Source organism: Rattus norvegicus, chromosome 2 (genome assembly GCF_021556685.1).
Source record: "Rattus norvegicus strain SHRSP/BbbUtx chromosome 2, alternate assembly SHRSP_T2T, whole genome shotgun sequence".
NCBI lineage: Eukaryota > Metazoa > Chordata > Mammalia > Rodentia > Muridae > Rattus > Rattus norvegicus.
This window is the reverse complement of record NC_141535.1, coordinates 206908517-206931124: the sequence shown is the minus strand read 5'-3', so window position 1 is coordinate 206931124 and position 22608 is coordinate 206908517. Positions and strand designations below refer to the sequence as shown.

General features: G+C 41.0%; 1 protein-coding gene across 2 annotated transcripts in view; it reads left to right on the top strand.

Moving 5' to 3' along the window:
• Positions 1-22608, top strand: part of Agl (amylo-alpha-1,6-glucosidase and 4-alpha-glucanotransferase) — a 56726-nt gene that overhangs the window by 17255 nt on the left and 16863 nt on the right. For both annotated transcript variants that reach the window (NM_001108564.1, NM_001437967.1), the window contains 20 exon segments: positions 133-314; positions 517-628; positions 1525-1648; positions 2115-2217; positions 2307-2404; positions 3737-3876; positions 4282-4469; positions 5420-5543; positions 6380-6543; positions 6779-6880; positions 6974-7129; positions 7247-7397; positions 8758-8882; positions 8971-9083; positions 9412-9546; positions 14037-14167; positions 18224-18360; positions 18610-18743; positions 19645-19820; positions 22393-22495. In NM_001108564.1, the coding sequence (NP_001102034.1) occupies positions 133-314; positions 517-628; positions 1525-1648; positions 2115-2217; positions 2307-2404; positions 3737-3876; positions 4282-4469; positions 5420-5543; positions 6380-6543; positions 6779-6880; positions 6974-7129; positions 7247-7397; positions 8758-8882; positions 8971-9083; positions 9412-9546; positions 14037-14167; positions 18224-18360; positions 18610-18743; positions 19645-19820; positions 22393-22495 (2698 nt within the window).

Sequence of the window (22608 nt, the reverse complement as noted above, 5' to 3'; positions counted from 1 at the left end):
CTTCACCCCAGTGTTTATTTATTTTAGGTACAACTAAACATTAAACAAGTTACTAAATGAGCAGTAGAGAGAGAGAATGGTGTTTGTAAAGTCCAACCTAAATACAAAATATGTTTTTTCCTTCTCTTTAAGCTGCTAATAGTAAGTGGATCCATGAGCATCCAGAATCTGCGTACAATCTTGTAAATTCTCCACACTTGAAACCTGCCTGGGTCCTAGACAGAGCGCTCTGGCATTTGTCCTGTGATGTTGCAGATGGGAAGTACAGAGAAAAAGGAGTCCCTGCTCTAATTGAAAATGACCATCACATGAACGTAAGTGTGTGTTCACCAACTTCCAAAGAGTGTGTGTGTGTGTGTGTGTGTGTGTGTGTGAGAGTGTGTGTGTGTGTGTGTGTGTGTGAGAGAGAGAGACAGAGAGAGAGACAGAGAGAGAGAGACAGAGAAAGAATGTGTGGAATATGGCTTAAATCAGGTCAAATATATTTTATGTTGTTTTTACCTTGAAATTTTTCAGTGCATTCGGAAAATAATTTGGGAGGACATTTTCCCAAGGATTCAGCTCTGGGAGTTTTTCCAAGTAGATGTTCAGAAAGCGGTTGAACAATTTAGAAGACTGCTCTCTCAAGGTAACAGCTTCACACTAGGCCGTCCTCTCTCCTTTCACTCTTTAAGAAATGTAAAGTAACTCTTGAAGGATGACACCTTCTCTCCAGTTAACATCGTCATTAAATCTTTATTACATCATATTGTGTGTTTTATACACAAAACTCCAATTTTCCCTGGCATAGTGATGCATGCCTTTAATATCAGTCCTTGGGAGGGAGAAAAGCACATTTGTATGTACATAGAGCAAATCCCTCTTCCTCAAATCTTAAAATTACTTATTAGTACTTTCTTACGTTCTTTTCAAATATTTCTCAAGGAAAGTCAGAATTTATCAGTAGTTTAATATAATTTTCTCTATAATGTATACATGTCTGTATTAATATCAATTTAATATAAAATTTAAATATTTAATATAAATAAAAATTTAATATAAAAATAAGACTAGAGACTAAACCTTACGTTTGATTTTTTTCATTGACAGTATGAGTTTATTATTTTGTTTAACTATTCATACTCTTAACCCCTACTAGGCAGTGTGTGGTTTTTAAAGTATCTTACTTTACTAGTGACTTAGACAGATTACTTGAAGTGTGTTCACTGTTCACTCGTTAGAACATGTGTTGAACCAATCCGTGTATGCTAGAGACCTTTGAGGTAGGGGGATTTAGTGGTGACCAGCAAAGCTGAGCTGCAGGAATCGTGGGTTTCCCTCTTTAACAGTCAGGCTCTCTTCTTATGTCTCTCCCTGAGTCTGCAGGGGATGTATGTGTAAGGAGGGTAGGGAAGGGAGGAAAGATGCTTGCTAACTTTTTACATTTTTTTCTATAAACAGCTATATACTAAAAAATTGAAAAAGTAACAGTTATAATCTTTTATCAATATTTACATTTAAAATACCTTTTTTTTTTCCTTTCAGAAAACAGAAGAGTAACTAAGTCTGAACCGAAAGAACATCTTAAAATTATTCAGGACCCCGAATTCAGGCGGCTGGGCTGTGCTGTAGATATGAACATTGCTCTGGCGACCTTTATACCACATGAGTAGGTTATGTATTTGCCCTGTAATTTTACTCATAATCATTAATGCTGACAACCTGAAAGTGATCCTCAGAACCCCACAGTGAAAGGAGAGAATCCACTCTCAAAAGTTTCCTTTGACTCCACACACATTGTAGCATGCATGTGCATACACACACACACACACACACACACACACACACACACACACACTCCCTACACACATAATGATATAAGTAAACAAATAAATAAATGTAAAAAACGTTTTTAAGTAAAATAAATAATCTGCCATTTCAACACCCGAAGCACCCTTTTCTACATTCTCTGTCAGTCCGTTCTGCTAAGCCTGTTTTAAAACCCTTTACAATTGAAAATGTAAAAGGTTGAAGAACTCACTCGTCACTCAGATTGAGTTTTTGGTGACACCTGGAAATGTTTAGTGTGGGTTTTTATGAAAGCGCTGCTGTTTGTTTTGCTCCATCTGTGCTAGCAATGGGCCAGCTGCAATTGAAGAGTGCTGTAATTGGTTCCGTAAGAGACTCGAGGAGTTAAATTCAGAGAAACACCACCTCACCAGCTGTCATCAGGAACAGGTTCGCTGAGTTTTGAATTGCTGCTTTTCTGTTTTTGAATTTGAGTATCTGTTGTCATTGGCGTTGTAACATGATTCAATGTTTTCTAGGCCGTTAATTGTCTTTTGGGAAACGTGTTTTATGAACGGCTGGCGGGCCATGGCCCTAAACTAGGACCCGTCACCAGGAAGTACCCTTTAGTTACCAGGTACTCATTCTGTCCTTAGATTGTCCTCTCACTGACGGTTAAAAGCTGAGAATATTTGACTTCAACTTAACCTAAATGTTTCTTTAAAGGTATGACTTCAATACGTTTTCTTGAAATAGAAATTTTGGTTCAGAAATAGGCTTAATACTGATTAAGGAGAATGTTTAATTAGAAAAACCATCACCAGTTTGAACCCATTTATATTTGTTTATATTATATTTCTGGAGGAATGCATATTTAATGTCAATCTGTTTTCTATTGCTAAAAGAGAATAGCAGGGATTGGGTAATTTATAAAGAGTTTAATTTGGTCGAGGGTCCGCAGACCAGGAAGTCCACGAACATGGCACCATATCTGCCCTGCTCATCTTCTGGACAGGACTTTGGGCTGTGTCAGCTCGTGGCAGAAGGGCAAGTGAGAGCAGATGGAAGACACAAAGCACAAGACGGCGTCTGAAAATCCATCTCAGAGCTATGCCAGGTCCCCAAGAACAAGAACTCACTCAGGAGATAGTCATCCTAACCCAGGCAGCTGCCACTGGGCTCCATCTCCCAACACTGCTCCTGTAAGGAACTAAGGCTCCACACCTGCCATGGTGGACAAGTCTGTGATCTGTAATCCCAGCCATAGGGAGGCAGAGATAGGAGGAGTCCAAATTTACAGTCAGTCTTGCTACAAAGTAACACTGTCTAAAGGAAGGAGGTGGAAGGGCTAAGGTTCCAATAGAAGAACCTTTGAGGATGCACTATAAGAACAACACTTAGCAGTAAATTCAGTGTCAGAGAGCAAGCCCCTAGCTCCTCACGTAGAAGCATGCAGCATAGGGCCTGGAGGGGCCTGGAGGGCCTGCTCAACGGTGTGGGGCACTTGCTGCTCTTTCAGAGGACCTGGGTGCGGCTCCTTGCATGGCAGCTCACAGCCCTCGTAACTCCAGTTCAGGGGGTGCATTGGCCCCTTTGTCCTCCACGGGCACCAAACACACACACAGGGCACGTAATACATTCAGGCAAAGCATTCATACACAGAACATAAGAGTGATATTTCTTTATAAAGCACACAGCATGTGTGTAGGTTAGGAAGGCCTCGATGGTTTCTCTAAAATATTAAGAAGTTGTAAAGTTTATTTAAAATGTTAGCCATTTTTCAAATCCTACTGATTTATTTAAAAAAAAATCCACTGGTGATCTTTGCTTTCTGTGAAGTTTATATTGTACAAATGGGGCCAAACTAATTTTATCTATCCTACTCACTAGGGGATGTGTAATGTTTCTACTTCACATTGTCTTCAAGGAGTTTCCTTGTGTGGACCTTGCTTTACTTCCGTTTCCCTAGGTATTTTACTTTCCCCTTTGAAGAAATGGCCTTGTCTGCAGAAGAGTCCCTGCTCCACCGCCCAGATAAAGCTTGCTTTCTGATGGCACACAATGGCTGGGTGATGGGCGATGACCCGCTTCGGAACTTTGCTGAGCCAGGTGCCTGATTTTTCACTTCTCTGGAGGCAGGGAAACAAGAGCGTGTGGAAGGCCACCTTAGATGTAATTTTAGTCAGGAGGCAGGAGAACCGGCTCTCAGTGTGAAGCTTGCTCTTCCAGAGAACATGGGTTCAGCTGCCAGCACCCACAAGGTGGCTCACAGCCATCTGTAACTCCAGTTCCAGGGGCTCAGACACTCACTTCTGGCCTCCAAGGGCAGTAGGTACACAGACATACATGCAGGAAGAACACCCATACACCTAAAATAAAATCATAATTTTTAAAAAATTTAGCCAGATATCATTTATGGGAAAAACGACACAATTTAGAAGCAGCGCTGTTTCCTTGAGGATTTTTGTCATTCAGTTTCCTGCTCCACTGAAAGCAGCTCTTCCTCTTTAACAGGTTCCAACGTTTATTTAAGGAGAGAACTTATTTGCTGGGGTGACAGTGTGAAATTGCGCTATGGGAACAAACCGGAGGACTGCCCTTACCTGTGGGCACACATGAAGAAATACACTGAGATCACTGCCACTCACTTCCAGGGAGTGCGCCTTGACAACTGCCACTCCACGCCTCTCCACGTGGCTGAGGTACGGACACCTCTGTTGACAGAGAATGGCAGTGATACCTGTAGCCTCCAAAGTCCCTGCCATGCTGGTCTAGTCAGCCGGCTATGGATTTGATAGAAATATCGACACACATGACAGCTTAGCCAATTCTAACAACCCGACACAACTGCTGTAGAAAACTAGGCTGTGATGTGTTTACTAAGTTAGCTTTTAAGTTTAGATCATGTTGTGTAATGGCATGCATAAAAAGTGTTTATTGGTAATAAGTAAAATGCTAAGTGGTCTTTTAGGTTGTTTTCAGTATAGATTGTTAGCAGTGTAAAATTAAACGGCTTTACATAGTCCAATGATTGTTCAACTCTGCTTTCTTTTCACGTTAAGGGTACTTGAAGCAGTGTACATTTTAGGACTGCTCTGTTCTACACCGAGCTACACCCCAGTCCTTACTGTGCACAGTTAAACTCTAATACTCTGGCATCCTGAGGCCACACAAGGGGGAAGGAGCTGGCATTTGTTGTTATTTACAGGAACAAGTTTAGCCTAACCTTTACAGATTAATTCATCAGCATATATAATTATCAGTCTGACTTACTAGCCACCAAGAGATCAGTAATCTTATTAGAGCCACTAAAAACAAATAAAAAGCCGGGAGGAGACTGCAGAATTGCAGTGTTACTGGCTGCAGTTATAATGACACTAACTTTTCCTTTTTCTTTCTTCTTCCCCTCTGTCCCTATGTCTTCAAAATCTAATCTCCCTTTTCTCTGATGCTCTCTGTAAATCCTCTGGTCCTCCGTGTGTGGCTCTCTTTCCTGTTCCCTTACATGTGCACATCAAACTTTGTTTGGAACTTCCTTTTGCATCTCTCTGCTTTTGTACCTATCTTATGCCAAATCCATGCCCAGTCTGTCCCTCCTTCCCTCTGTCCTGCTCTCTTCTTCCTTTTACATTTGTGACTGTGCTTTTTGCAGTACATGCTGGATGCTGCTAGGAAATTACAGCCCAATCTTTATGTAGTGGCTGAGCTGTTCACAGGAAGCGAAGATCTGGACAATATCTTCGTTACTAGACTGGGCATCAGTTCCTTAATAAGAGGTAGGAAGTGCATTTCCTATCTGAGATGCTTCACTTTTGTTTAAGTAAATGACAAGGAGTGTAATAGCCTTATGTGCAATACCTAATATAGCTGAGTCCCCTTTTAACAGTTAAAATGTCCGATTTGTAGCATGACACTCATTTCAGAGAGAAAGACCACTGAGGCCAGATTCAATGATCTCCCCCTGTAATCTCACCACTAGGAAACTGAGGCAAAAGGATCACATCATTAAGGCCAGCCTTGTCTACATGAGTTTCAGGCTAGCCTAGGATATATTTTTTTCCCCCAGATTCTATCTCAAAAATAAAGAGTAAAAAAGCTAATGTGATAATTCAGTGAGTAAAGGTATGGGGGACCCAAGATCTGAGGTAAGTCCTCAGAACCACAGGGTAGAAGGAGAAAACTGATTCCTCAGAGGTGTCCTCTGATGTCCACACGTGTGCTGGCATCCGTGTACCTACAACATGTCCACAAAATTAATTAATTGATTTTAAAGGGTAAAGAGGGAGTGAACTACTGATTAAAAATATATTTTGAAATATACAAATCTGTTTTTAACTACTATATGATACAGGCTTTAAGTATTTTTCTGTAGATTTGATATGATAAGCATCCCAGTGAACAGCTATTGATCCTTTTTTCTACTCAAGCTGTTTCTTCAGCTAAGTCGTAGTTAAGTGTTGGTCACTTGTACTTGGTGACACTGCTTAATTACTTAACTCTCACTTTTCATAATGTTGATAGGCCTTGAATGTCAGTCATGATAAGAACTGTAACCTTCTCATGGGCATTTCTGAGTAGCAGGATTGCTAAACTTTGCTGTGCTGCTCTGCAGAGGCAATGAGCGCATATAACAGTCACGAAGAGGGCAGATTGGTCTACCGGTACGGAGGGGAGCCCGTCGGATCCTTCGTTCAGCCCTGTTTGAGGCCTCTTATGCCAGCTATCGCGCATGCCCTGTTTATGGACATCACCCACGATAATGAGTGTCCAATTGTGGTAAGCAACATCATGTTTCTTGTGCTGACCTATTTTGCTAAATGCTTCAATATTTAGTGGTCTGATGCTTGATGACTGTAATATCCACATACTTTTTAAGGGATTGAAATACGTGGATTTTAAGACACCTTACAGAATGTATCTGTACTTGTTCTTTTGCTCCATTATGCTAATGAGGTATGAAATGTCACTTTGCGTTTTAGGAAACATAAACTTGTGCTTTCTTCTTTTCTAGCACAGATCAGCCTATGATGCGCTTCCAAGTACCACAGTTGTCTCCATGGCGTGTTGTGCTAGTGGAAGTACAAGAGGCTACGACGAGCTAGTGCCTCATCAGGTGTGTTTAACCTACAGGGCCAGCACACCAGCCACTCTCAGCCACAGTCCTTGCCGTTAACCTGCACACGTGACCAGGCTTTCCTCTCTTCAGATTTCAGTGGTTGCTGAAGAACGGTTTTACACTAAGTGGAATCCTGGGGCATCCCCATCGGATACAGGAGATGTTAGCATCCACAGTGGGATTATTGCAGCCAGATGTGCCATCAACAGACTCCATCAAGAGCTTGGAGCCAAGGGTTTCATTCAAGTAAGAAACGAAAATCTTAAACTTCTCTCCCAACTTTCCATTTCAAAGGAAGACCTTCTGACCTGAGCACCCTTTCCGAATGGGGCTCTAAGCCGGCCTGGTCTCTCCATTTCTCAGGTGTATGTGGATCAAGTGGATGAAGACATAGTGGCAGTAACCAGGCACTCACCAAGCATCCATCAGTCTGTTGTGGCTGTATCGAGAACGGCTTTTAGGAATCCCAAGACTTCATTTTACAGCAAAGAAGTGCCTCAAATGTGCATCCCTGGTAATCTAAGACAAGCACAGTAGAGTTAGCCGTGAAGCTATGCTCACGCAGTGTCTCTATGCATACAGAGCACTGGCATATAAACGGAGTTGAGAAAAGTTAGGATACGGGCCCTTTCTCTGCATGGAGTAAAATCTAGACAAAAGTAATTGAAAGTATTAACGTTGTTTGAGTTGTGAAATACTTTTGTTTGCATTTTAATATATTCCCTTTCTAAAGTATATATGTGCTTCCTTATACTGTGGGCAATCTGTATGTATGCCCATTTATATACTACATATGCATAAATATACAAATATATACTATATATACATAAATACCCATATGTGGTTCAAAAAGGCAAATATTAAGACTGTTCATAGTCCGTCCTCATCTACCATCCTAGCCGTCTGTCAGTCTGGCATTCAGCCAAGTAGATATTTTCACTATTCTCCAAGAAGTCTTACCCACCCACATATGAATATTTACAGCATTTGAGGACTAAAGTTCTACTTTTTAAAGAAATCTGTAATTATAGAGTAAGGTCTCTCTTCTAAACATTATGGCATTTCTACAGTCTGTTTCTCTTTTGACAGTTATGTATCTCTGGGATTTTCCCTTACTGTTGGTTGATTTTTTTTCTAGATGTCTACATTTTACTTCCTACGGTAGGTAGTGTAGTATAACACAGCATAGACCTATGCACACAGGAACTGCTTGTTACCTGAATAAAGAGTCTCAAAGCTCCCATCATACGTGTACATCTGTATGTATATGGGTATGTGTGTATGTATGTATATGTGTATATCTGTATGTATATACATACGTTTTTAAGGTAACAGGACCGACCACAGTCATACAGGGCTAGCCTGTCCACACTAGCCCTGGACTGACAGTTACTGACCTGTCTCAGATTCCCAAATTGTAAGATTGCAGATATAGACACCCATGCCCAACCCACATTCTATATTTCTTGGTAATTGCTAAATATCATGGCTTCAACTTTTAAAAATTGTCAACCTAAAGAATTTTAGGGTTAAATATTCATTACTTGTGTTAGCTGAATAAATTTATGTTTTAATGATCTAATAAGGTCTTCTTGCTAATATTTAAGTTATTTTTGTCTAGTATGTTTTGGTATTGGATATTAAGCCCAATACATGCCAAGCATACATTATACTGCTGACCTACATGCCCAGGTCCTCAGTTTCTCTCCTAGAACTCACTCACTGTGCAGTGTTAGCTGAGGCCTGGTGTTGATCCTGATCACCCTCAAACATGGCCACTTTTCCGGTCATTACTTGTAATGTGATTTTTAAAGAGTATTATATTTTGAGTATATATTAAAATAATCTTTGTTAAAATGTTTTTATTTTCCTAGGCAAAATTGAAGAGGTAGTTCTGGAAGCTAGAACTATTGAGAGGAATACAAAACCTTATAGGAAAGATGAGAATTCAATCAATGGAATGCCGAACATGACAGTGGAACTTAGAGAACGTATCCAGGTATTTGGGAGTCTCGGGTTTTACTGTGCTTAGTATTTTAAGGGCATGTAAGATACTTAATGAATGGATTTTCTGAATTCTTTTCAAGCTTCATGAAAGTAAAATTGTCAAACAAGCTGGAGTTGCCACAAAGGGTCCCAATGAATATATTCAGGAAATAGAATTTGAAAACCTATCTCCAGGAAGTGTTATTATATTCAGGTAAGTTCATTAGAGTTTAGACTGTTGACTTGACTGTATTGAAAATAGTTTGGGTGGTCTGGAGAGATGGTTGAGTAGCTAAGAGTCCTTCCTGATCTTGTAGGGAACCTAAATTCAGTTCCCAGGACCCATGTCAGGTGGGTCTCTTATAACCACTGCCAGTGATCTGACGTGCTCGTCTGTGCTCTCTGGGCACCTGAACACATACAATTTATGCAGACAGAGACATGTACTCACTTAAAAAAAAAAAACTAGAGAAAATAGTTGGTATATCCTTTTAAGTTTGGATAACCTAAAAATTACCTACTTCTTTATCAACATTATGCAGAGTTAGCCTTGATCCACATGCGCAAGTTGCTGTTGGAATTCTTCGAAATCACCTGACCCAATTCAGCTCCCATTTTAAATCTGGAAGCCTTGCTGTTGACAACTCGGATCCTATATTAAAAATCCCCTTCGCTTCGTAAGTATTCCTTATTTTAGAGTCTTACCACTTGAACAAAACGATGAGCTGGCCCGATCTGGGCAGTTTTAAGGGTGCTTTCTCTCTTTGGTACCCAAAGTATGGGACTGTCCACTGCTGTCATCGTCAGCCCGTTAGCTTTCCACTCCATCACTTGATCATTTGCATGTGTGCTCACATGTGCACCTTTTCATGCCTGTGTATTCTTTCTCTATAGACCTTACATGTACACATGCCATCACATGCACATGAGCGTTCTAAGCTCTACAAGATGAAGTTGCTTACATGATACTGCTTACCACATCATTTTAATGCCAACATATTGCATTAAGTACAGCTATGTCACAATAAATTTGGTAATTATCCACTTCGAGACACCCAGAGTGCTTCTAATTATTCCCTGTTTTGTGTCTCGGAACCTCGATTCTTGCTAAGTTTTTAAATGTCCCTTTGCTTCGCAGCAGCACACAGTACTGAAGAATATCCAGTGTAGACCTAAGTTTAGCTTCAGCACTGTCAGCATGATCTTGGCCACGTTATTTAAATTTCCTTCTAGGATTCTCATCTAGACAGAGGGGCCAATAATAATACTTATTTCTTAAATATTGTAAAGATTAAACAGGGTAACGTGTATCCCTACCTCGCTCACCCACTTAAAACAGACATGACTACCTTCCATCCCAGCCAGTGGCGAGGCGAGGAGCATAGGTCTGTCTGCACTGACCTGCAGGCCTGGTAAGGGAGTGATCCCACTCCTGCCAATCTCAGGACATAACTCCTGGGTTTGGACACACCTCGACCTCACTCTTGCTCCAAGACTGCTCCTCATGAACCCATGTCTCCCCAAGCATCACAGTAACACATGAAAAACATGTGATGCATGCCTCTCACCTGAGAGCTGCTTAGCAAGCCGTGGTCACTGACACTAAGCTCAATTCTCAAAATGGAATTTGGGGGCTAGAGCGAATCACATATTTGAAGTTTTTAATACATACTGTAAAGTAACCTCTGGGAACTACTTGATGGGCATGTAAGAGTGGCGTCTTTTCCAAGAACGAGTAAATATGACATTGTAATGTCATATTTAAGAGCACTCAGTAGGTAGAGGTAGGCAGATCTCTGTGTGTCTAGCCTGGTCTACACAGTGAGTTGCAGGACAGACAGGGCTATGTAGAGAGACCATGTATCAACAGGAGTAACATTTTGCACAAGATACAATTAGAATGCCTTTTTCATTTGTTTGAGTTTTTGTTTCTTGTTTTTCCATACAGGGTTTCTCTGTATATCCCTGGGTGTCCTCTGTACACCAGGCTGACCTTGAACTCAATATTCACCTGCCTCTCAAGTGATAGGACAAAGACATGTAGACCAGGCTTTTTATAGAGTTACAAGAATTATTTATGTAAAACACCTGGCACAGTCTTTGACACATAGTATTTGATCATGATTACTAAAATCCAACTAGAAAATATAAAATAAAATACTTTAACATTTTATTTTAAATATTGATTAAGCTAATGTTTACCCATTGGTATTTATTTGGCTAAATGTTATTTTATTGCAGTAGCCTGTTTTTCTACTACATTCAATATTTTGGTTGTTTTGTAAGAGTTTGTATACACTAAGGATATTAATTCAAAATATTTTAGTAAAGCAGTTACCTACTCAAAAAAGTCTGATGAAATAGCTGTGTATGGTCTACAGAATGTTATATTAAAAATAACTTAGACCAACTCAGAATATTTCAAGGTAAGGATAAAAATGTGTGAGAGAAGGATAGGTAAGGATAAAAATGAGAGAGAGAGAGAGAGAGAGAGAGAGAGAGAGAGAGAGAGAGAGAGATCGCACCAACCAGCCAAGCACTGAACTTAGCTTACGAATGCCTAGGCCCACCTCCAGTGGAACACGTCCCTTCCCTTCCAAGTTCACACTGACCCTCCAGTGGAACGCTCCCCTACAAGTTCACACTGACCCTCCAGTGGAACGCTCCCCTACAAGTTCACACTGACCCTCCAGTGGAACACGTCCCTTCCCTTCCAAGTTCACACTGACCCTCCAGTGGAACGCTCCCCTACAAGTTCACACTGACCCTCCAGTGGAACGCTCCCCTACAAGTTCACACTGACCCTCCAGTGGAACACTCCCCTACAAGTTCACACTGACCCTCCAGTGGAACACTCCCCTACAAGTTCACACTGACCCTCCAGTGGAACACTCCCCTACAAGTTCACACTGACCCTCCAGTGGAACACGTCCCTTCCCTTCCAAGTTCACACTGACCCTCCAGTGGAACGCTCCCCTACAAGTTCACACTGACCCTCCAGTGGAACGCTCCCCTACAAGTTCACACTGACCCTCCAGTGGAACACTCCCCTACAAGTTCACACTGACCCTCCAGTGGAACACGTCCCTTCCCTTCCAAGTTCACACTGACCCTCCAGTGGAACGCTCCCCTACAAGTTCACACTGACCCTCCAGTGGAACACTCCCCTACAAGTTCACACTGACCCTCCAGTGGAACGCTCCCCTACAAGTTCACACTGACCCTCCAGTGGAACGCTCCCCTACAAGTTCACACTGACCCTCCAGTGGAACACTCCCCTACAAGTTCACACTGACCCTCCAGTGGAACACGTCCCTTCCCTTCCAAGTTCACACTGACCCTCCAGTGGAACACTCCCCTACAAGTTCACACTGATCCTTCTAAACAGTGCTAATCCTGGCTGTTCTTACTTAAACTACCACCACTATGGCCAACTGTGCCTAGTTACATGGTCCCACTGCTCAGTGAACAAAGGGACATCACAGCTGTCATAAACAGTTCTCTGTCCATTATCAAGAATATGTTTCTATGGAAACCCAATTTTCATAAATAACTGAAGCAAGGAGCATTGCATCACAGAAGGAAGAAGTACCAAGAGGAGAATGCGAAGGCCGGCTCTGTGCTCTCTCAAGTGCTGACCTTTAAGCTGTCTAATTATTCCTTTATCAGTCCTTGAGAATTTTTAGTTTAAGATAAATAATATAGGGCCAGTGACATGGCTAATATATAAAGTGATATTCAAACAAATCAATATAAATGGACAAGACCTTAATATTTAAAGTGGGATGTTAGCCAGGCATTGGTGGTACATGCTTTAATCCCAGCACTCGAGAGACAAAGACAGGCAGATTTCTGAGTTTGAGGCCAGCCTGGTCTACAGAGTGAATGCCAGGGCAGCCAGAGCTATATGAAGAAACCTTCTCAAAAAACAATAAAATGAAATAACATAAAATAAAATGAGATGTTAAAGTATTCTGTATTTACCAGTTTGATTAGGATAGCAATCATGTAGTAGTTATCAAATACTGTTCCAAGAGTTTTACATGAAATTCTTAAGACTGTATAAAAGCTACTATATCCAAGGGAAAATACTAAATCTAATAAAGATTTTTAAAAGTGAAAGGGCCAGTATGATGGTTAAACACAGCTAAGTGCTTGCTTCACAAGCCTGACAAGCAGAGTCCAATCCCACAGCCCACATGAAAAAGCAGATGCTTGTGACCCTAGGTCTCAGCACTCCCACAGGGAGGTGAGAGGCTCACACAGAGACTCTCCCGCAGGCTCAGGGCCCACTAACCTGGAGTACCAGGAAACAAGAGTGGAAAGTACCTGAACAAGGTAACAGAGAAAGAACTCACAAATCTGCCCTCTGATTTCTACATATGCACCATGCAGTTGCACAGGGCTCGCACGCACGCATATATGCACGCGTGCACACACACACATGTATGCGTGTACACACACATATTCTCTTTACAATAACAACAGTAATAAACAATATCTGCCTAAAGATCTAGTTCTTAATGAATAAAATTGACACAGAGCTAGAGACCTGATTTATAAGCACTTGCTGTTACAGAAGACCAGAATTCAGTTCTCAGCACCCATATTGGGTGGCTAACAACTGCTTCTAATTTTAGCTCAAGAGGATCCAGTGCTTACTTTGGGTCTCCATAAAGTTCTGCATACACACACATACAAACACAGACATAGATAAGTTTTTATTTTTAGCTGTCACTGGATTTTTTTAATTTAGTTTAAGTGACATTAGCTCTTATTTAATTCCCAGCACATTTTGCTCAATTATGACTTGTGATCTATTATGATGTGATGTTTACTGCAGTGATTAGTTTTTAGAACATAGATGTACTAAGTAGTTTTTTGTCGACTTGGTACAGCCAGAGTGGCCTGCAAAGAGGGAACCTCAGTTGAAGAATTTCTCAGCAGATTGGCCTGGGGATCAAGTGTTGAAATCTATGCCTCTGAGGACCTGTCTCATTCAAACCACCACAGACTCTGGTTGGTTCTGGGCAGAGTGTTACCATAGCAACAGAAAAGTACCCAGAACCAAGCGTTTCTGAGACATTTAATATTTATAATGCAGATTTTGCTTTTGCTTTTACTCTCAGAAAATGAAATGACAGTATATTTATTTTCTAATTCTTAGCATTGCCTCTAAATTGACTTTGGCTGAGCTAAATCAGGTACTTTACCGATGTGAATCAGAAGAACAAGAAGACGGTGGAGGTTGCTATGATATACCAAACTGGTCGTCCCTTAAGTATGCAGGTCTGCAAGGTAGGTCTATGAGGATAAAGGTTGTTTGTTTTCTTTAGTGATCATCTTTATAGAAATAAGGAGTGTAAGCCTAGATACGACACCTGAGCTCAGATTATAACTTATGGCTTCTTGTTGGTTGCCACTAGTAAGTAGCATAGCATTCTGAGCCCCTCAACCAAATAAGAATGATAGAGCCAGGCACGTGGTAATGCATGTTTCCATTGTTTACATTACTCTATTTTATGGGTGTGTTTTGTTTGCATGTATGTATGTATGTGAAAATGTGCTTGTCTGTTACCTACAGAGGCTAGAAAAGGGTATTAGAGCCCCAGCAAGTGGATTTTTGCCATGCGGGTACTGGGTACTGAACCCAGTCTTGGTGTTTACAAGAACACCAAGTGGTCCTAACCACTGAGCCATCTCTAGTGCACATCCGTAGTTCCAGCACTTGGGAGGCAGAATTAGGCAGATCTCTGTGAGTTCAATGCCTGCTTAGTCTACTTAATGCGATCCAGGCCAGCCAGAGCTCTACAGTGAATCCCTTTCTCAAATGAAACAAAACAAAAAAGTATTAATGATAGCCAGGCAGAATGGAACAAGACTGTAATTCCAACTACTCAGGAGGCTGACACAGGACAGTTGGATATTTGAGACCACCTGAATTATAAGTAATGTTACTTAACTAATTGAAATCATTCATGTGAAATAGTAAAGAAGAGTGTGACAGAGTATTCAGTCAGTAAGTATTCCCTAAAACTGCCAGCTCTGTGCAAAGACATGTGTCCTTAGAGACATGTATCCCCCTTAAGCATTAACCTCGATAGATATTTCTTGTCTTGCTTTGTTTATCTATTTATTCATTTTAGTTTCTTCAAGACAGAGTTTCTCTGTGTAGCCCTGGCTATCCTGGCACTCACTCTGTAGACCAGGCTGGACCTAGATCACAGAGATCCACCTGCGTCTGCCTCTGAAGTGCTGGGATTAAAGGCGTGTACCACCACTGTCTGGCCTTGTCTTGGTTATTATGAATGTCCTTGACATTGAGTTTTATACGTGTTATGCACTTTTGAAAAGTCAAATGAGCCAAAGTTCTAAACAAAGTATTTAAATGGAACCCTTTTTTTGCATATTTGGTTTATCCTATATAGTTAAAATATATAGCGTGCTTATAGAACTACCATATGAACCTGATGCAGAGACAGAGAAGTACGTCTTAATTTAGAATCCTCATATCATGTAACTCTGCCTGTGTGAGTCTAGCTTTTTTCACTTAACATAGTGCTTCCTAGTTCAGTTTTCCTATAAAGGACGTAATTGTGCTCGGTACTGTTGAATAAAGGTCCATTGTACGTGTATTGCACTCACACCCTGGCTCGAGGGAGTCGTGCTCCAGGGCTTGTGGAGGTGCAATGTCTCTGTGGCTGACTTAAGGTTCTTTCCAGGATGAACCTGCATGGTGTGTGTCTGAGTCATAAGGCAGCTGTAGTTTTAGCGTTTTTAGGAAGCTACACACTGATTTCCATATTAACTGTGCCAGTTTACATCCCATTAACATGCCCCACACTAACCTCAGAGACACTATTTTGCTAAGGATAACCTTACTCTGATCCTCCTATCCCCACTCTTAAATACTGGGTTACATGCATGTATGAAGCCTTTTTTTTTCTTTTTAAGATTTATTTGTTTTATGTATATGTGTACACTGTAGCTGTCTTCATGCACATCAGAAGAGGGAATCAGATCCCATTACAGATGGTTGTGAGCCACCATGTGGTTGCTGGGAATTGAACTCAGGACCTCTGGAAGAGCAGCCAGTGCTCTTAACCGCTGAGCCATCCCCTTCCCCACACCCTTTCCAGCATTTGTTGTTTATTTTCTAGTTTAAATTAGTTTTACTGTTATTATGTAGTGTAAATGTGGGCACATGGATGTCTTTTACCCCCTTCTCCATTTCCCTGGACCTGTTGTCTATTTTCTTGATGACAGTCATTCTGACTGGATGTGATGGAATTTCAGTGTAATTTTAATTTGCATTTCCATTATGACTGAGTCTGAGCTTTCTTTAAAAACTACCTTATGGGCTGGAGCAATGGCTCACTGGTTAAGAGCACTGCTGTTCTTCCAGAAGACCTAGGTTCAATTCCCAGCATCCGCATTGTGTTTACAACCATCTGTAACATCTGCTGCAGGAGATTAGATGCCCTCTTCTGGCTTCTGCAGGTACATACATGCACATGGGAGATATATATATAGATATCCATATTCAAGCAAAAACATCTTTTTGAAGACCACCTTATTTTTTGTCTCTTCTGTGAAGCCTTTCTTTTGGAGACAAGTCTCACATGCCCCACACTAACCTCAGAGACACTATTTTGCTAAGGATAACCTTACTCTGATCCTCCTATCCCCACTCTTAAATACTGGGTTACATGCATGTATGAAGCCTTTTTTTTTCTTTTTAAGATTTATTTGTTTTATGTATATGTGTACACTGTAGCTGTCTTCATGCACATCAGAAGAGGGAATCAGATCCCATTACAGATGGTTGTGAGCCACCATGTGGTTGCTGGGAATTGAACTCAGGACCTCTGGAAGAGCAGCCAGTGCTCTTAACCGCTGAGCCATCCCTCCAGCCCGACACTTTTTAGCAGACTTTAACAGCCCTAAGTTTAATCCTACCTAAGCACTGCACTGATCTTTTCTTGCCATGAGCACAGTTGTGTTCCCACCTCTTACAATATCCATGTTCTGCTAATTTGGAATCTAGGAACCTTTGTTGCTGTTCTGCTCCAGATTCTCAGCAGCTTGGTTATTTTCAGATTCTGTGTCCCCTCCGTGTGCCATTTCCTTTGCTCTCCACAGTTACCGCCCATTCTAAGACTAAGCGCTTTCTACACACCAGCTAGCCAGTCCTGCATCCTACACAAGCCCTCAAGTCCCACTGGCACTGCCAGCTCTGTTGGCCGTCACACTTTTTTATTGTCATTTCTTTTTTCTTTTTTTTTTTTTTCGGAGCTGGGGACCGAACCCAGGGCCTTGCGCTTGCTAGGCAAGCGCTCTACCACTGAGCTAAATCCCCAACCCCCATTGTCATTTCTTAACTCAGCACCAGCACCAGTGAGTGCTGAGTAGTGATCCTTCCCTGAACATATTGGGGCAGAGGGAGGTCGTCTGTAACACGTTATTTATGCAACTTGTCCTCCCTCTCCTTTGGAAAATTACATTTACCGAGAATTCTGAACTCCAAGAGAGAAAGAAATCCTATATCTTAAATTTGTTGTTTTTAATTTTTCAAAGCATGCTACACACATAAAATCCATTAAATTCTAACCAAATGAATTTACTTAAAATGAAGTCAGTGGAGCCACTCACTGTTTTAAGGTAGAAAGTATTATTTTACTTTTAGGTGAACATGTAGTCGCTCTGTGACAATTGCAGAATCTGCTCTGAGGATGCAAAGGAAGGCTAGTGACTCAAGAGTGTCCTTCATAGTCATCATATGCCCAAAAGCTCACTTAGCAACCTTATCCGGTCCTAAGTATCTCCTGTTGTATTTCAAAGGCTGCTTCTGAATCAGGCTTCATTATCATCTGCCATCGGTGATCTTGCTTCCTCTGAAACGAGTTTTGTGATTTAATTCCTTCCTAACTATTAATCTACCACTTGCTAACACAGAAACACTCAAGCTTATCTGCTTGATGCCCCGGGGTGAGAAATCATGGCAGTTGCGTTCACATGGTCCCATATTAAATACAAATAAAGAGCAGTCTCAGGGACCCTGATTCTCAGGAAGCTTTGTTTTCTCACAGCAGCAGATCCTCCTCTCCTGCTTTTCCGTCCTTGGTAAAGTAGGCACCCTGATATTTTTCTCACTCAGCAGCTAAGTGCTGCTGTGAACTGCACGGCCTTTATGTCTGTCTGTGTGGGGAGACACACACACACACACACACACACACACACACACACACACACACACACACATTCATTCACCCCAAATCATTAGAGACTGGGCGTAAGCTTACCAACAAGAACATCTTGACTCTGTCAACAGCTCAATAATGTCTGCATTTTTAGGATTAATGTCCGTGCTGGCAGAAATAAGACCAAAGAATGACTTGGGGCATCCCTTCTGTGAAAACTTGAGGTCTGGAGACTGGATGATCGACTACGTCAGTGGCCGGCTAATCTCACGATCAGGGAGTATTGCTGAAGTAAGTAGGGTGGTGTTCAGTCTGAACGACGGAGGGGATTGTTTGAACTATTAATTATGTTTATTACCCTGTTGTAGGTAAGTTATAGTTTCCTTGACCAGTTTCCTTTCTTGACCATCTTTGCGTTCTAAGGAGTGGTCATCTGGTTAGTGGGTTACTGGCCAGCAGAGTCAGATTGAGCTTTAACTCTTAGAATAGATCTAGCCTATAAACACAGCACGTTAACTTTTCAAATTATTCCTGTAACAGGTTGGAAAATGGTTGCAGGCTATGTTCTTCTACCTGAAGCAGATCCCGCGATATCTCATCCCATGTTACTTTGATGCTATATTAATCGGTGCATATACCACTCTGCTGGATGTAGCCTGGAAACAGATGTCAAGGTACGCCCAGCACAACCTGAATGAACGGGCACAGTGGGAGGCTATAGAGTCATTTTATACACGGTCTTAAAGACCAAACCCGAGGGGCTGTCAGACTCAGCTGAGAAACTCCTCAGACGCATCTGTTAGTCTAGAACGTGCAAAAGCAAATGGAGAGTTCGACTGGGGTTTCTTCTTGTTTTGAGATGGGGTCTCATGTCTTGAAGGCTTCAACTACACTATATAGGCAAGGATGAACTTATGCTGATCCTCCTGCCTCCACTCCCAAATGCTGAGATTACAAGTGTGCATCCAGTTCATAAGGTGCTGAAGATCAAACCCAGGGCTTCAGGCACACAGAAAAGCACCCTACACACACACACACACACACACACACACACACACACACACACTGTGTCCACATTTTAAATTTGATGGGGATGCTTGGGTGTCTAGCTCAGTAGAGCATCATTTGCCTGGCAAGAGAAGGCCTTGGGGCAGTCCCCAGATGAGGGGTTGGGAGTAAGGGGTGCGGTTTAAATCTAGTTTACAAAGCCTGTAAAATATGATATAGAGGGCTGGAGAGATGGCTCAGAAGTTAACACTGACTGCTCTTCCAGAAGTTCAATTCCCAGCATCCACATGGTGGCTCACAACCATCTGTAATGTTATCTGATGCCCTCTTCTGGTGTGTCTGAAGAGAGCTACAGTGTACTCACATAAATTAAAATAAATAAACCTTTTTAAAAAATATGATATGGAAAAACAGTATTATTTTATATTGTTTGTTTTATTTATTCATTAATTTGTTAAATGACACCCATAAAGCTATTTTACCAGTTTTACACATTTCTATAGAAAAATCAGCTGGCAAAAAGAATGCGTAAAGAGCTCAGAAGGTCATGTTTCCATTTTGTTACAGCTTTGTTCAGAATGGCTCGACCTTCGTGAAGCACCTGTCCCTGGGTTCTGTCCAGATGTGTGGAGTCGGGAAGTGTCCTTGTCTGCCGCTGCTTTCACCCTCACTCCTGGATGTGCCGTGCAGGTTAAATGAGATCACGAAGGAGAAAGAGCAGTGCTGTGCTTCCTTGGCTGCAGGTGAGGACGGTGTGGAGGTCAGAGGTCAGATAGTAACAGCCTCCGTGTTCAACAAAGAAACTCGTGGGAAAATGATGTTTTTTTAAAATCCATGATATTATCCAAGATTTTTATGCCATTGCTTAGTAAACTGCTCACTTAATAGCCTCTCACTCATAATAATTATTCTTACTATTTAACTATAACTATGTTCTAACCTCTTCTGTGTATTTTTTATTGTGGTTAGGTAATCCTTTCTTCTGCAGGTATCTGTTAAATCCCATTTCTTGGCATCTTAAATATCTTCCATTATATTTAATTTAATACCATTTTCCCTGTATTTCTTCCCTGGTTTTTAAAAGTAAACCAACCTTACAGTTATTAAGAGATTGCAAGTTATGAAACACAAAACATGTTAAAAAAGATTTTTTTTTTAAAAAAGATTTATTTTATTTATTATATATAAGTACACTCTAGCTGTCTTCAGATACACCAGAAGAGGGCATCGGATCTCTTTACAGATGGTTGTGAGCCACCATGTGGTTGCTGGGAATTGAACTCATGACCTCTGGAAGAACAGTCGGGTGTTCTTAACCACTGAGCCATCTTTCCAGCCCAAAAAAGATTTTTTATCATATGCCTTTATTGTTATCAAATACTTTAAGTCATATTTACTGACTTTTTCAAGTAGGTCTCAAACATCCAAGTAGTCAGAATATGCCTGACTTTTCTCTTTAATGAACTCCCAGTGTGTGTTTAGAAAGCATGGAGGAGTCGAGGCTGCTAAAGTTTAGACATTCCCCTTGCTTCCCGGGCTCTGGTGAAGTGAAACCTATCATTTACAGCTCTCCAAACTAACCTGAAAACTCTAAGATAACAACACTAAGTAGTAATATGGTCTGCCTAGTTTCCTCTGCTGAGTTCAAGCTTTCAGTTTGCATTGGCTCAGCTGAGATTAAAGACCCGTGGCATCCAGTGCACTCCCTGTTCCATTAGAGTGATCATGACACTCTGAGGGCTAAGAGACGAGTAGTACCTAGTCAGTGCACGGCCCTAAGAAGTTCAGTTCCTCAGCATTACACACACACATACAAAAATTGTTTAACTAAGAAGAGGAATCAAATGAGAGTCCACTTTAATTCTCTAATTGTGTTTCAGGATTAACTGCTAGTTCTGGTAGCCATCATTTCCCGAGTGCAAGCAGGTGCTCAGTAGATAGAGATGGGGCAGTGGGGGAACTCGGGATTTAAAGCCATATAAACTAATAACTTCAACCTTTTAAACTGTGCACTGCTACTAGAACACATGCATTTACTCATATGCAGTTTATCCAACAGATATATGGCATGTAAATAGAAATAATGGTTCTAATATTCTGATGTTTTAAGGGAGTATTTTGCCTAATTTATTCTGGACAAAAGTAAAATGTTAAGCAGATTTGCCACTAGGTTTCTGTTTGTTTTAAACTGATAGAAATGCTTCTCTTTGTAGTAGTATTGAAAAAAAAAAAAAGAAGTTAATGTTTATGATAATTGACAACATAGAAATTACCCCCAAAATACTTGACCTATAAGTTGTATACTCATAGAGAACAAAAAAAGGGAACATAAAGAGTCCTGTATATCAGTGCTAAGGGCTAAGGACTTTCACTTTTCATAGTTGTTGTTAAAACAAGATCTTACTCTGTAGCCCAGGCTATCCCCAAACTTGACATCTGCCTGCCTGCACCTCCTGTGACTTTGGATCAGGTTTATATCACGACACCCAGCTCGTGATGTTGAGTTACAGCACTGGGAAGAGCTGCTGACATTGTAATTGGTGCCAAAAACAGCTTTCTGTCCAACGAATAAGGTGCAGTGTGTCTGAGGGCATTTTGAACATCATTTTGTAAACAGTCTGTTTTATCTTTCTTGGAATATTCAAGTTAGTAACACTGAGGTCTTTGGTTCTATCTTCATAAATTGTTTATATAAAAGTATAAGACTTAAAATTATTTCCTACATAACTACACACACATACATACACACACACACACGCGCACACACACACACACACGCACACACGCACACATGCACACACACGCACACACGTAGTATGTGGCAAGTACAGCACTAATAATCCATTGTAAAATGTGGAATTTGGTGATAAGCTTTCACTGTAGATAAATCAATAACCATTTAATTAGATATTGTTGAGCTAATCATTTCACATTTATATTAATTTATAGCCCTTAGAGTCAGGGCAGAATTTTTTAATGTATTTGAAGTGATATCATATCACTTTATATATTAAATATGTGATCTCTAATTTTAAGCTTTTAAATTTTTAAATGCAAAGACAACTAAGATCTGCTTAGAATGCCCTTCTTAGGTTCTTAGGGCTGGGTTGAAACTGAATAGCAGAGCCCTTACTGAGCGCCACCTTTAGTCTCCTTTGAGTCACCAATGCCTTTCAGAATCTGATATCACATAAAAGCTAAGTGCAAATGTACATTTTTGCTACAGAGGATTCTGGAAGATTTACAGGCCTTCTAATTTTCCCTTTAGTCCAAACCTGAAGTGTGATTAACACATGACTTTGTGGTCTTTGGCAGGCTTACCTCACTTTTCTTCTGGTCTTTTTCGCTGCTGGGGGAGGGATACTTTCATTGCACTTCGAGGGATGCTGCTGGTTACTGGTCGCTACCTAGAAGCCAGGTAAGAGCCTTCCCTCTGACCCATCTGCTCTCAATGCCGGAAAAGTGTGATTTCCTTCAGTGTTTTTTAGTGTGTGTGTGTGTGTGTGTGTGTGTGTGTGTGTGTGTGTGTGT